The sequence below is a fragment of the Oncorhynchus gorbuscha genome, linkage group LG11, assembly GCF_021184085.1.
Source record: "Oncorhynchus gorbuscha isolate QuinsamMale2020 ecotype Even-year linkage group LG11, OgorEven_v1.0, whole genome shotgun sequence".
In the NCBI taxonomy this organism is placed as follows: Eukaryota; Metazoa; Chordata; class Actinopteri; order Salmoniformes; family Salmonidae; genus Oncorhynchus; species Oncorhynchus gorbuscha.
In genome coordinates, this window is record NC_060183.1 from 77,873,179 (window position 1) to 77,889,338 (window position 16,160).

Below are 16,160 nucleotides of genomic sequence, written 5' to 3' on the forward strand. Positions count from 1 at the left end.
CTTTAAAATATTTTACACAAAAAAAATATTTTAGTGTTTTGTTCATTAGTCCACTGTTGATATGGTTCCAGAAAAATGTTCTTGTCAGCAGTTAAGTTGTAACTTTCAGTACAAATTAAAATTGTCATGACATACTAAATTATGTTTTAGAAGAAAAATATCCCTTTAACTGGCCAAGACTCTCCCTGTGAAATAACATAAATTTCATGAGCCGCCAACGTGAGCCACCATGCGCTAACAGGCAAAAGCTAATTCCGCTAACTGCCCTTGCCTCAGTGCTCTTAAGACTCTGGAGCCAGATGAGAGGGGAAAATGAATTAGCTCGGTCATTAGGTGAGAACGGATAGTCCCTCTCTATATCAGTCATCAGTATACACCCCAGCTACAGTTTGTTATTTACTGCTATCCTACCTTAAACTCGTTAAGCTCTTGTTGCTGATGTTGTCCTATGTAATTCATCAAAAAGTCAAAAGTTCAGGGATGTGAACAAATGTGTCCCAGGTGGTGTTCATTGACGAACGCAGTTTTGTTTCATAGAATAGATAGAGGCGTGATTTATTATATATTCTGTGCTTACTCCACTATAGGGACATTACTGAGTTTGTTAGGTATAAGGCATTGTTTTTCTATCGAGGAGTCCACAGGGAGTTTGAGGATGAAAGTGAGGGATCGGAAACCAAGAGTGAAAGTTGGGGTCCTCTGTTATTTTTTGGTGAATTCCAGAAGGGACTGATTATAGCAGGGAAGAGTTCAAGGCATTTGTTTACGTATTTGGGATTGTTTGAGTGAATCATTTGTACGATTTTGTCACTTTTGTGTCCGTGTCACCTCCCCCTTTGATGGAAACCTCCTGATTAAGTAATAGCGTTCCCCTTCAAACAAACAAAACAAATATGACCTGCAGAGTCATCACATTTTGGTTGTTATACATTGATTTGAGTTTCTGCGTCCCAAATGGCACCCTATTCCCTATATAGTACATTACTTTTGACCAAGGGCTCTGGTCAAAAGTAGTTCATGATACAGTAGGTAATAGTGAGCCGTTTGGGGCACACCAACACCTTTTGTTGTCTCAGACAATTTTATAGGTATTCTCTGTATTTTAACACAAGTCATTCTCCTTCCGTTGCAGCTCCTTCGACAACAGTGGCAAATACCAGCAGCAGTCCCTGGGTCCCATTCAACAGTCCACCATTCTCGTGGTGGATCCCGTCAAAGGCAGCGTACTCAAGGCCTCCGGAAGAAATATGTAAGAAGCGTTACCACCGCTGTGCAAACGAGGGCAATTAGGCGTTTTGAGACATAATAGATGTCTTACGTAATAAGCACACAGGCTTTGTCCAAAATAGCACCCTTATTCCCTATGTAGTGCACTAAGTAGACTCCTAGGACGCGATGTTGTTGTCTTCATTCAAAGCATTTAAAGAGTGTTTTCTCCGTGTGCTCGGCAGGTTTTACTTGCCTCATGGAATCACCACGGACAAGGACAATAACTACTGGGTCACGGACGTGGCGCTTCATCAGGTAAGAACCATAGTGTTCACATCCTCACTGGCCTTGGTCAGGTGAGAACCATAGTGTTCACATCCTCACTGGCCTTGGTCAGGTGAGAACCATAGTGTTCACATCCTCACTGGCCTTGGTCAGGTAAGAACCATAGTGTTCACATCCTCACTGGCCTTGGTCAGGTGAGAACCATAGTGTTCACATCCTCACTGGCCTTGGTCAGGTGAGAACCATAGTGTTCACATCCTCACTGGCCTTGGTCAGGTGAGAACCATAGTGTTCACATCCTCACTGGCCTTGGTCAGGTAAGAACCATAGTGTTCACATCCTCACTGGCCTTGGTCAGGTAAGAACCATAGTGTTCACATCCTCACTGGCCTTGGTCAGGTGAGAACCATAGTGTTCACATCCTCACTGGCCTTGGTCAGGTGAGAACCATAGTGTTCACATCCTCACTGGCCTTGGTCAGGTAAGAACCATAGTGTTCACATCCTCACTGGCCTTGGTCAGGTGAGAACCATAGTGTTCACATCCTCACTGGCCTTGGTCAGGTAAGAACCATAGTGTTCACATCCTCACTAGCCTTGGTCAGGTGAGAACCATAGTGTTCACATCCTCACTGGCCTTGGTCAGGTAAGAACCATAGTGTTCACATCCTCACTGGCCTTGGTCAGGTGAGAACCATAGTGTTCACATCCTCACTGGCCTTGGTCAGGTAAGAACCATAGTGTTCACATCCTCACTGGCCTTGGTCAGGTAAGAACCATAGTGTTCACATCCTCACTGGCCTTGGTCAGGTGAGAACCATAGTGTTCACATCCTCACTGGCCTTGGTCAGGTGAGAACCATAGTGTTCACATCCACACTGGCCTTGGTCAGGTGAGAACCATAGTGTTCACATCCTCACTGGCCTTGGTCAGGTAAGAACCATAGTGTTCACATCCTCACTGGCCTTGGTCAGGTAAGAACCATAGTGTTCACATCCTCACTGGCCTTGGTCAGGTACGAACCATAGTGTTCACATCCTCACTGGCCTTGGTCAGGTAAGAACCATAGTGTTCACATCCTCACTAGCCTTGGTCAGGTAAGAACCTTAGTGTTCACATCCTCACTGGCCTTGGTCAGGTAAGAACCATAGTGTTCACATCCTCACTGGCCTTGGTCAGGTAAGAACCATAGTGTTCACATCCTCACTAGCCTTGGTCAGGTAAGAACCATAGTGTTCACATCCTCACTAGCCTTGGTCAGGTAAGAACCTTAGTGTTCACATCCTCACTGGCCTTGGTCAGGTAAGAACCTTAGTGTTTACATCCTCACTGGCCTTGGTCAGGTGAGAACCATAGTGTTCACATCCTCACTAGCCTTGGTCAGGTAAGAACCATAGTGTTCACATCCTCACTGGCCTTGGTCAGGTGAGAACCATAGTGTTCACATCCTCACTGGCCTTGGTCAGGTGAGAACCATAGTGTTCACATCCTCACTGGCCTTGGTCAGGTGAGAACCATAGTGTTCACATCCTCACTGGCCTTGGTCAGGTGAGAACCATAGTGTTCACATCCTCACTGGCCTTGGTCAGGTAAGAACCATAGTGTTCACATCCTCACTGGCCTTGGTCAGGTAAGAACCATAGTGTTCACATCCTCACTAGCCTTGGTCAGGTGAGAACCATAGTGTTCACATCCTCACTGGCCTTGGTCAGGTAAGAACCATAGTGTTCACATCCTCACTGGCCTTGGTCAGGTAAGAACCATAGTGTTCACATCCTCACTGGCCTTGGTCAGGTAAGAACCATAGTGTTCACATCCTCACTAGCCTTGGTCAGGTGAGAACCATAGTGTTCACATCCTCACTAGCCTTGGTCAGGTAAGAACCATAGTGTTCACATCCTCACTGGCCTTGGTCAGGTAAGAACCATAGTGTTCACATCCTCACTGGCCTTGGTCAGGTAAGAACCATAGTGTTCACATCCTCACTGGCCTTGGTCAGGTAAGAACCATAGTGTTCACATCCTCACTGGCCTTGGTCAGGTAAGAACCATAGTGTTCACATCCTCACTGGCCTTGGTCAGGTAAGAACCATAGTGTTCACATCCTCACTGGCCTTGGTCAGGTAAGAACCATAGTGTTCACATCCTCACTGGCCTTGGTCAGGTAAGAACCTTAGTGTTCACATCCTCACTGGCCTTGGTCAGGTAAGAACCATAGTGTTCACATCCTCACTGGCCTTGGTCAGGTTAAGAACCATAGTGTTCACATCCTCACTGGCCTTGGTCAGGTAAGAACCATAGTGTTCACATCCTCACTGGCCTTGGTTGTGTTCACATCCTCTGGCCTTGGTCAGGTAAGAACCTTAGTGTTCACATCCTCACTGGCCTTGGTCAGGTAAGAACCATAGTGTTCACATCCTCACTGGCCTTGGTCAGGTTAAGAACCATAGTGTTCACATCCTCACTGGCCTTGGTCAGGTAAGAACCATAGTGTTCACATCCTCACTGGCCTTGGTCAGGTAAGAACCATAGTGTTCACATCCTCACTGGCCTTGGTCAGGTGAGAACCATAGTGTTCACATCCTCACTGGCCTTGGTCAGGTGAGAACCATAGTGTTCACATCCTCACTGGCCTTGGTCAGGTAAGAACCATAGTGTTCACATCCTCACTGGCCTTGGTCAGGTGAGAACCATAGTGTTCACATCCTCACTGGCCTTGGTCAGGTGAGAACCATAGTGTTCACATCCTCACTGGCCTTGGTCAGGTGAGAACCATAGTGTTCACATCCTCACTAGCCTTGGTCAGGTGAGAACCATAGTGTTCACATCCTCACTGGCCTTGGTCAGGTAAGAACCATAGTGTTCACATCCTCACTGGCCTTGGTCAGGTAAGAACCATAGTGTTCACATCCTCACTGGCCTTGGTCAGGTAAGAACCTTAGTGTTCACATCCTCACTGGCCTTGGTCAGGTAAGAACCTTAGTGTTCACATCCTCACTGGCCTTGGTCAGGTGAGAACCATAGTGTTCACATCCTCACTGGTCTTGGTCAGGTGAGAACCATAGTGTTCACATCCTCACTGGCCTTGGTCAGGTGAGAACCATAGTGTTCACATCCTCACTGACCTTGGTCAGGTGAGAACCATAGTGTTCAAATCCTCACTGGCCTTGGTCAGGTGAGCACCATAGTGTTCACATTCTCACTGGCCTTGGTCAGGTGAGAACCATAGTGTTCACATCCTCACGGGCCTTGGTCAGGTGAGAACCATAGTGTTCACATCCTCACTGGCCTTGGTCAGGTGAGAACCATAGTGTTCACATCCTCACTGGCCTTGGTCAGGTGAGCACCATAGTGGTCACGTCCTCACTGGCCATATGAAATGTGTCTGATTGAGCCGGCATATGCTACCATATGAAATGTCTGATTGAGCCGGCACATGCTACCATATGAAATGTCTGATTGAGCCGGCACATGCTACCATTTGAAATGTCTGATTGAGCCGGCACATGCTACCATATGAAATGTCTGATTGAGCCGGCACATGCTACCATTTGAAATGTCTGATTGAGCCGGCACATGCTACCATATGAAATGTCTGATTGAGCCGGCACATGCTACCATTTCAAATGTCTGATTGAGCCGGCACATGCTACCATATGGCATGAAAGGGGCTCATATGTCATGTACCAATACCCACTACTATAGAAAAACCAATGAGTTGTACTGTTGTTACATTTGTCTTTAGTGATCGTACGGCCAGGAGTTTTTTTCTGAGAACATGACCTAACCAGGAAACACTCTGGACCCTATATAATAAGTCAACATACTTCCGTACCGAAATGGCACCCTGTTCCCTATTTAGTGCACTACTTTTGACCAGTGCCCTATAGAAATAGGGTGCCATTTGGGACACAAGCTTTGACTTTCGGAGTGTACAACATACGGTGTCCCCCTCACCTAGGTGTTCAAACTGAGCAGCGATGGCCGGGACAAGCCCCTGGTTGTGCTGGGAGAGGCCTTTGAACCCGGAAGTGACAAAGAGCACTTCTGCAAGCCCACCGACGTGGCGGTGGACCCCGTGACCGGGAACGTGTACGTGTCAGACGGATACTGCAATGCCAGGATACTTAAGTTCTCACCCGAGGGAAAATACCTGTCACACTGGGGAGCAGGTTTGTAGTACATGCTCCAGACGTGCGCATGTTTGCACACACACACACACACACACACACACACACACACACACACACACACACACACACACACACACACACACACACACACACACACACACACACACACACACACACACACACACACACACACACACACACACACACACACACACACACACACACACACACACACAGACACACCACAAACACATTCAGACAAACATGAACACACACACACACACAAAAACAAACACACACATTCAGACAAACATGAACACACACACAATGAAATATTTATTGGCAGTTTGTTTGAAGCGAAGGCCATGTCAGGCTCAGCTTGACATAATGTGTTTGAATCTATATTGATTTACCTGTAATAGCATGCCAATATTTTCTGCTGATGTGGCTGCTGTGAACTCCTCTTCATTACCCCTGGTGCAGTACATCACAACGGTGCTTTTACGGTAAATACTTCAATAGGCCTTAGAGGACATGCAGTGGCTGAAGAACTCTACACACGTCTAACTAGTGGGAGCACAGGTTATTTACATTATCTGGAGTACCTAGTGAAATATCAAATACACTTCTATTCACACACTCCCATTCTATTCTCCTTGTCAAATATTCAATAATAATTGTGCCAAAAGAAACTGGATATAGGGAATATATTAAGACGCAATAATAATTTGAGCTGAGTTAGACACAGTAGTTCAAGACCAACTCCATGTTTGAACTTTGACATGATGGTGGTGGTGGTGGGGGTGGGGGAGTTCTGCTGGGTCACGGATTCCGTGGTTAGGGACATTGTTTTGCACATCTTGTTGGTCCCAAGAACATTCATTATGCTCTAAGGAGGTAACACCAGCGTATAGATAGAGGACTCATCTTTGTGCCTGTGACAGCATGAGCAGGGAGTTATAAAACATGTATCTATCTACAGTCCTCTATCTCCATGGTAACACCACGAAATGTCTGGGCCCCAATGTTCTCAGACAAAGTGTACCTAAGTGATTCACTCCCAGGGCCGTGCTCAAAGACCGTTTGATTCACAGTTGTCTTTCAATTGCTCTGGGTCATATTCACTAGGCATGAAGCTCAAGAAAACAGTCCCAAATGGGGATACACACCATTTTGAAACATTTTGTTACGCTCTGCCCTAATGAACATGTCCCTGTTCTTCCCCCTCAGGCTCGTCAGACAGAAGGAGAAGGGTCCAGTTCCGAATCCCACACAGCCTGGTGTTTCTGCCTGACAGGCGGGAGCTGTGCGTGGCCGACCGGGAGAATGGACGCATCCAGTGCTTTGTCGCTGAATCCGGGGAATTCGTCAAGGAGATCAAGAAGCAGGAGTTTGGAGGGGAAGTGTTTGCCATCTCCTACGCACCTGTGCATGGTGAGTCCGGTGTGGTTTTAGAAATAGAATAGAACACCTATTATCTCTATGGTTATGGGTAGAGAATAGAACTCCTATTATCTCTATGGTTATGGTCAGATAATAGAACACCTATTATCTCTATGGTTATGGGTAGAGAATAGAACACCTATTATCTCTATGGGTAGAGAACAGAACACATTATCTCTATGGTTATGGGTAGAGAATAGACACCTATTATCTCTATGGTTATGGTTAGAGAATAGAACACCTATTATCTCTATGGTTATGGTTAGAGTATAGAACACCTATTATCTCTATGGTTATGTTTAGAGAAAAGAACACCTATTATCTCTATGGTTATGGGTAGAGAATATAACACCTAGTATCTCTATGGTTATGGTTAGAGAATAGAACACCTAGTATCTCTATGGTTATGGTTAGAGAATAGAACACCTATGATCTCTATGGTTATGGGTAGAGAATAGAACACCTATTATCTCTATGGTTATGGGTAGAGAATATAACACCTATTATCTCTATGGTTAGAGAATAGAACACCTATGATCTCTATGGTTATGGATAGAGAATAGAACACCTATTATCTCTATGGGTAGAGAATAGAACACCTATTATCTCTATGGTTATGGGTATAGAATAGAACACCTATTATCTCTATGGTTATGGGTAGAGAATAGAACACCTATTATCTCTATGGTTATGGGTAGAGAATAGAACTCCTATTATCTCTATGGTTAGGGTCAGAGAATAGAACACCTATTATCTCTATGGTAATGGGTAGAGAATATAACACCTATTAGAACACCTATGATCTCTATGGTTATGGATAGAGAATAGAACACCTATTATCTCTATGGGTAGAGAATAGAACACCTATTATCTCTATGGTTATGGGTAGAGAATATAACACCTATTATCTCTATGGTTATGGGTAGAGAATATAACACCTATTATCTCTATGGTTATGGGTAGATAATATAACACCTATTATCTCTATGGTTATGGGTAGAGAATATAACACCTAGTATCTCTATGGGTAGAGAATAGAACAACTATTATCTCTATGGTTATGGTTAGAGAATAGAACACCTATTATCTCTATGGTTATGGTCAGAGAATAGAACACTAAATCTGTGTGTTATATCTCTATGGCAGGGATGGGCAACTTGCGCCCCGCCCCACCGTTTGAAGACCGTTGGATCAATTTCCACAAAAATAAACAGTACAAAAATATATGTATTTGTTCATTTATTTTGGGGGTGGAACTCATTTGGGGTTTCAACTTACTGTTGAGAGTTAGAATAGTAGGAATACAGAAGGTGCCGTTTTAAAATGTGGTTGTGCATCAGCAGTTTTTCTCGTGTCAGTCACTGACAGTCACTCAGTTAGCCCTTGTCAGCTAACATTTTTAGATTGCTAAGTTAGTTTAGCAGCAGTTTAGTTTAACATTTCTATTCACCCTATGGGCAAAATTATTAGAATTGCATGAAATGAGTTATAAAATTGCTAAATCTACTTTCTGTCCCATGGCAAAATGTGTAGAATTGCAGGAAACTTGCTTTAAAACGTAAACATTTTTTCTACGCTCCATGGCAAAATGTGTAGAATAATTTATTTATTTTTACCATTTTTTTTTGTGTGACCCCCATCAAAGTTGCCCATTCCTGCACTTTGTTTATGGGTATAAAATAAAACACCAAATCTGGGTCATATCTCAATGGGTATGGCTATGTCATATTCACAGGGATTTATTTTCTAGGAAAAATTCAGATGTAAAATTATTAAAACCATACATCACACTAGCAATCCACTTTATATCGGTTGCCAGTGTGTGTTTTATTTGAGGAAAATTAGACACCAACGTCTTAGAGAAATTATACATCCACATCCCCATAATAAACCCACTTAATTTCATCTGCACACTGTAAGGTCTTTCCTAGAGACAGCTAATTGCACCATTTCACTTTGTAACAAACGTTTTTGTGATGCCGACTTTCATGTTGCGTCGTGCTGCCTCATGTAAATGCAAGTCTTCAAAGGGGAAAATCCATATTTATGTGCCTGTTCCCTTAACCCGTGTGTGTGTGTGTGTGTGTGTGTGTGTGTGTGTGTGTGTGTGTGTGTGTGTGTGTGTGTGTGTGTGTGTGTGTGTGTGTGTGTGTGTGTGTGTGTGCGTGTGCGCGCGTCTTATGCAAAATGTATGTGTATCCAGGTGGTCTGATCTACGCGGTGAATGGGGAATCTGCGTACGGGCGCTCTGCCCCTCTCAAAGGCTTTGTGATTAATTATTCAACCAAGGAGATCCTGGATGACTTCAGCCCAGAAAACACACAGGTTGGTTACGGATGGGAGGGAGGGCTCTGCTGCAAACACAACCATTTTTCTACAAACCACAGCAGCAATAAATAACAGTATTGAACATCCTTCTGATTCAATCAGCATGTACCATAAATAAGTAAATAAATAAAGAGTGGTCTCTCTGGTCTAATGATGTCTCCATTTTGGCCCTTTTGGCTTTTCATAACAAAGCTGCTCGACATTTAGTTGCTTGTAGAGTAGTTGCTAAATAGCTAGTGTATTTCAGTGAACATTTGCATCTTAGTCATTTAGAATACGCTCTTATCCAGAGCGACTTACAGTAGGGAGTGCATAAATGATTATACGTTTTCCTACTGGTCCCCCGTGGGTATCGAATGAGCACTCTATACAGGCTTTTTATTGCCACTAGTACAGTACGTCTTCACTACCTTAAGGATAACGACCCTGGACAAATACAATAAAGCTTAAAGCTGCAATATGTCATTTTTGGAGCGACCCGACCAAATCCACATAGAAATGTACGTTTATAGATCTGTCATTCTGATTGAAAGCAAGTCTAAGAAGCGGTAGATATGTTCTATGCGTTCTTTTTCCGATGCTTTCCATTTTCCATTTGCGTCTTTTACTTTTGGTTTCGTACACCAGATTCTTGGATCAACAAGGACAGTTATGGCCTTATGTTGATGGGGATACCCTGCTTGACTGAGGAGGCCCTCCGGGCACGAACCACAGAGGGAGTTCTGTACCAAGCAATCACCTTAATTGCTATTCATGTTACCTCAATCACTATCAGGCACTTCACACACCAGTCAAACATTGGAATTATCTGAAATCTTATCTGCCTATTGAGCCTTAGAGCAAGCAAAGAAAATAGTTATTGATCTCCATTGACGGTATGTGATTTGTCTAATACAGTAGGGCGGCAGTGGTTAGAGTGTTGGGCCAGTAACTGAAAGGTTGCTGGATCGATTCCCTGAGCTGACAAGGTAAAAATCTGTCGTTCTGTCTTTCTGCCCCTGAGCAAGGCAGTTAACCCACTGTTCCCTGGGCACCGAAGATGTGGGTGTCGATTTAAGGCAGCTCCCTGCACCTCTCTGATTCAGAGGGTTAAATGTAGAAGACACATTTCAGTTGAAGGTATTCAGTTGTACAACTGACTAGGTATCAACAGCAGTTTTTTGTTGTTGCTGGAACTCAAATGAGATTCTGCCTAGAAACATTAAGAGTCACTGGCAGAATGTTTACACGTGATCGTTGGGATCAGACTTAAAGGCATTGTCCATCCAAATTTCAACATGGCATATTGGTTTCCTGTAAGCAGTGTATGGATATGGTTAGACAGCAATCCATGTTGTGGTTTTGTCCATTGACTGCTTACAGGGTAAGTAAACCAATGTTAAATGTGTGAATTGGGTGAACTTTCCTTTTAAAAGCTATGGTCTGACAATGGCTCCAGTGATTGTGAGATGGATCTACACCCTCGTCTCTGACTACTTGAGCCACTTAAAGTGATTGTGTCATCTTCTTCCAGGAGAGTTAATCATTCTTCCTATCCCTGTCTGGCCAGCCCTGATGCATGACTACCTGATTTAGTGCCTCTGAGCTAATCAGATGCCAGCAGGGAATTTCATTAAAACGGCAATAAAATAAAGATCTTCCTGCCGTGTCTCTTGGGGTTGGTTTCTGTGGGCCAAGTTGAGTGGGGTTGTCGTCTATCTTGGATTGTAAACTACGAGGACAGGTAGAGACCTATTGGTTTAATAACTGGACACCTTGATTTATCCCGATTTAGATCTGACTGTTACTTTATCAGTGAATCTATGAAGGGCTTGAAGGGCTCCCGAGTGGCGCAACGGTCTAAGGCGCTCCATCTTAGTGTTAGTGGTGTCACTACAGACCCTGGTTCGATTCCAGGCTGTATCACAACCGGCTGTGATTGGGAGTCCCAAAGGGCGGCGCACAATTGGCCCAGCGTTATCCAGGTTAGGGTTTAGCCGGAGTAGGCCGTCATTGTAAATAAGAATTGGTTCTTAACTGTCTTGTTAAATAAATAAATCAATAAAACAATATGTTTACATTTGACTTTAAGTTTCATCTCATAGACTGAAGACATAATGAGTATTAAGTCTTGCATAATCTAGACTGTATTAATGTGAAGTACGGAATAATTTAAAGATGATTGTTTTTGAATGGCTGTAGTAACTACAGTGTGTTCTCTCTGTTTTCAGGAGTTTGGAATGCCCCACGACATTGTTGTAACCAAAGATGGGCGTGTCTTTGTAGGAGATGCAGCCACAGACTCCGTGCTAAAGTTCTCCTCTGACAGTAAGTCAACTTTAACCAAAGTATTCCAGATTATCCAGGATGTCTCACTAAGAAAGTTTAATTAGATTAACCTTTCGACTGTGAAATTAAACCTCTTAGATGTTAAGTCCCCCCATATGGTTCTGGATCCGTTCCGAATGACATTTTGGTGTCCAAAGCGCTGTGTGAACACCGTAGGGTCGGTCCGTGCCTTATAATGCCAGAAAGCCCCATCTGTCTGTTCTCTGCTCCCACTCCCAGCGGAGCTGACTTGAAGTGTCAGGTTTCAGAACCTACATATGTATAGGGAATGACGTGTCACATTTTCTAGCCTATCCAGCCAAGCCTGGGTGACGGCATTTGAACGGTGACAGTCTAACAAGTCCAGGCACTATGGTTTCATCTGTCTGATATTCTCAGCCAGGTTTTAGAGGTCTCAACATAAAAATTTACTAAATAATTAACTAGAATTTAAACAAACACTTGAATGGTGTCTCCTCGCCGCTCAATGGGACGTTTAGGAGAACATTATTTTATGTGCCAATATTGTAGTCAGTAAGTGTGATCATATTTATTTTGCAGTTATAAGAAATATGAAATCTTATAGCAAGTTGTTTATAATTAGATTATTACTATATTTAGAAAACATTTCAGTCATTTCAAGCCCTATTGCCCCACTTTTGTTGAATTGGAAAATAAACACATGATTTTTCATATTTTCATAATGTTTGTACAAGAGGTCGACCGATTAATCGTCACGGCTGATTAATTAGGGACGATTTCAAATTTTCATAACAATCGGTATTTGGCATTTTTGGATGCCAATTATGGCCGATTACATTGCATTCCACGAGGAGACTGCGTGGCAGGCTTGACCACCTGTTACGTGAGTGCAGCAAGGAGCCAAGGTAAGTTGCTAGCTAGCATTAAACTTATCTTATAAAAAACAATCGTTCTTCACATAATCACTAGTTAACTACACATAGTTGATGATATTACTAGGTTAACTAGCTTGTCCTGCGTTGCATATAATCAATGCGGTGCCTGTTAATTTATCATCGAATCACAGCCTACTTTAATAGCCTAATTTAACAAAGGCGCATTCGCGAAAAAAGCACAGTCATTGCACGAATATACCTAACCATTAACATCTTTTGCCATTCTTAAAATCAATACACATTAGTATATATTGTTTAAACCTGCATATTTAGTTAAAAGAAATTAATGTTACCAGGCAATATTAACGAGGGAAATCGTGTCACTTCTCTTGCGTTCATTGCACGCAGAGTCAGGGTATATGCCACAGTTTGGGCCGCCGGGCTCGTTGCAAACTAGTTTGCCAGAATTTTACATAATTATTACATAACATTGAAGGTTGTGCAATGTAATAGCAATATTTAGACTTAGGGTTGCCACCCGTTCGATAAAACACGGAACAGTTCCGTATTTCACTGAAAGAATAAATGTTTTCGAAATTACAGTTTCTGGATTTGACCATATTAATGACCAAAGGCTCGTATTTCTGCGTTTATTATATTATAATTAATTCTATGATTTGATATTTGAAAGAGCAGTCTGACTGAGCGGTGGTAGGCAGCAGCAGGCTCGTAAGCATTCATTCACACTTTACTGCGTTTGCCAGCAGCTCTTAGCAATGCTTGATCACAGCGCTGTTTATGACTTCAAGCCTATCAACTCCTGAGACTAAAGTGCCTATTAGAACCTCCAATAGTCAAAGGTATATGAAATACAAATGGTATAGAGAGAAATAGTCGACGCGTCATAATTCCTATAATAACTGCAACCTAATATTTCTTTACTGGGAATATTGAAGAACTGAGAATATTGAAGCACTATGAACTTGAGCTTGTGCCCTCAAACGTGAGTACACCTCAGTCATTTATAATTATTTTTACCAGCAAGGGGAGTTTCAGACCTTTTTAAAACCTTTTTATGCAACATTACAAGTTATTGTTTATGGCCATCTCATGAAAAATAATTATGTTTGGGTGTATCTATTTAGGCAGAAATCTAAATCTTGCCCTATCATTCAAGATTTATGAAGGGATTTCAGGCATGAATTAGTGGACTATTGGAGTGACATTAAAAATGGTTATATCCAATTTGACTCATCAGTTATGGAGCTACAAATTAGTATTTTATTTATGAAACGTAATTTATACCAAACATTAGGAATACCTTTTCCTAATATTGAGATGCTCCCTAGTTTGTGCCCTCAGCAATCGTCAATACGTCGGGTCATGGACTCTCCAAGGCGTTGAAAGCTTTCCAAAGGGATACTGGCCCATGTTGACCACAAAGCTTCCCACAGTTGTGTCAAGTTGGCTGGATATCCTTTGGGTGGTGGACCGTTCTTGATACACACAGGAAACTGTTGGGTGTGAAAAACCCAGCGGTGTTGCAGTTCTTGACACAACAAACCAGTGCCCCTGGCACCTACTACCATACCCCGTTCAAAGGCATTTAAATCTTTTGTCTTGACCATTCACCCTCTGAATGGTATTGCTATTGGTATTTGGTATTTAATTAGGATCCCCATTAGCTGTTGCAAAAGCAGCAGCTACTCTTCCTGGGGTCCACACAAAACATGACACAAATGGCACACATACACACTTCATGTCTCAATGCTTAAAAATCATTCTTTAACCTGTCTCCTCCCCATCATCTACACTGACATCAATAAGACGATAGCAAGTGGTAGTGCCGAGCGGTTAGTGCTTTTTGAGGTCAGTTCGGTTTCTGTTCGATCATTTTTTTAAAATCACGGTTTTTCATTTTGGTTTCAATTATTTTTTTAAAACATTAAATGCACTATGCATTATGTGGGTTTAGTTCTGTAACAACACAGAATAAAACAATGAATAAAAGTTCCATGATGGTAGTGACTGTCCATTACTGCTTATCACTTATTTACCAACATTTATTCACATTACTTTATTAAAATATTTCAGTTGTTGTTATCAAATAAAACTAATGTGTAATATACACTTTATTATTTCACTCCAAGTCATCATCTCATCTCTATAGAACTGCTGCCTATGCTGTCTTACAAAATCACAATTTTAATAGTTCTTCAAAGTAAATAAGGCTTACTATTATAACTGCTGAATACCAACTATCAATCACCTAGATCATGTATTTTCAGGTAGAGATACTTCACGAAGTAACTGCTTTCTATCCCTCTCGCGTGTTCTCTCTTCTCTCTGTCAACGAGATCTCCGTGTCTGCTCCACACAGACATGACAAGCTGGCGCGCAATGGATTATGTTCATTGCAGTGAATCAGCACTTTTTCTGCGCAAAACTATGTAGAATATTGGCCTGTTGGAAACTACGACTCCCTACCACATCACACAGTTCAGGTTTGATATGATTGATTTCTACAGAAACTAAGCATCGAGTTCACAGGGGAAAAAAGAAGGAAATGGAATTCAAATAATTGAACCGACGTCAGTCAATTAATGTCGGTTAATTGCTCCGCACTAACAAGTGACATCAATGAGGAATCATGGCTTTCATCTGGTCAGTCTGTCATGGAAAGAGCAGGTGTTCTTAATATTTTGTATACTCAGTGTAGTGTTACCACATCAATTGATAAACCATACATTTTCTATTGACAAAATTTGAAATATTTTTGATATTATTGCTTTGTGTCAATACAGTTCAGATATATTTGTACTTTGTATGATTGTGTTTGGTGTAATTGCATGGTGTAATTGATGTGGATATAAATATGAAATGTATAGTGTAATTGATGTGGATATAAATATGCTATGTATAGTGTAATTGATGTGGATATAAATATGCTATGTATAGTGTAATTGATGTGGATATAAATATGCTATGTATAGTGTAATTGATGTGGATATAGATATGTATAGTGTAATTGATGTGGATATAGATATGTATAGTGTAATTGATGTGTATATAGATATGTATACTGTAATTGATGTGGATATAGATATGTATACTGTAATTTTTATTTTATTTTATTTTTTATTTCACCTTTATTTAGCCAGGTAGGCTAGTTGAGAACAAGTTCTCATTTGCAACTGCGACCTGGCCAAAATAAAGCATAGCAGTGTGAACAGACAACACAGAGTTACACATGGAGTAAACAATTAATAACAAGTCAATAACACAGTAGAAAAAAATGGGCAGTCTATATACAATGTGTGCAAAAGGCATGAGGAGGTAGGCGAATAATACAATTTTGCAGATTAACACTGGAGTGATAAATGATCAGATGGTCATGTACAGGTAGAGATATTGGTGTGCAAAAGAGCAGAAAAGTAAATAAATAAAAAACAGTATAAAAACAGTATGGGAATGAGGTAGGTGAAAATGGGTGGGCTATTTACCAATAGACTGTGTACAGCTGCAGCGATCGGTTAGCTGCTCGGATAGCTGATGTTTGAAGTTGGTGAGGGAGATAAAAGTCTCCAACTTCAGCGATTT

At 41.9% G+C, this 16,160-nt stretch overlaps 1 protein-coding gene across 4 annotated transcripts in view; it reads left to right on the forward strand.

Moving 5' to 3' along the window:
• The window catches only part of pam (peptidylglycine alpha-amidating monooxygenase), a 150,609-nt gene that overhangs the window by 110,654 nt on the left and 23,795 nt on the right, over positions 1-16,160 (forward strand). For all 4 annotated transcript variants that reach the window (XM_046290581.1, XM_046290583.1, XM_046290584.1 and 1 more), the window contains 6 exons: positions 1,133-1,249; positions 1,452-1,524; positions 5,454-5,664; positions 6,856-7,059; positions 9,272-9,393; positions 11,607-11,703. In XM_046290581.1, coding sequence (XP_046146537.1) covers positions 1,133-1,249; positions 1,452-1,524; positions 5,454-5,664; positions 6,856-7,059; positions 9,272-9,393; positions 11,607-11,703 — 824 coding nt within the window. The remainder of the gene's footprint in view (positions 1-1,132; positions 1,250-1,451; positions 1,525-5,453; positions 5,665-6,855; positions 7,060-9,271; positions 9,394-11,606; positions 11,704-16,160) is intronic.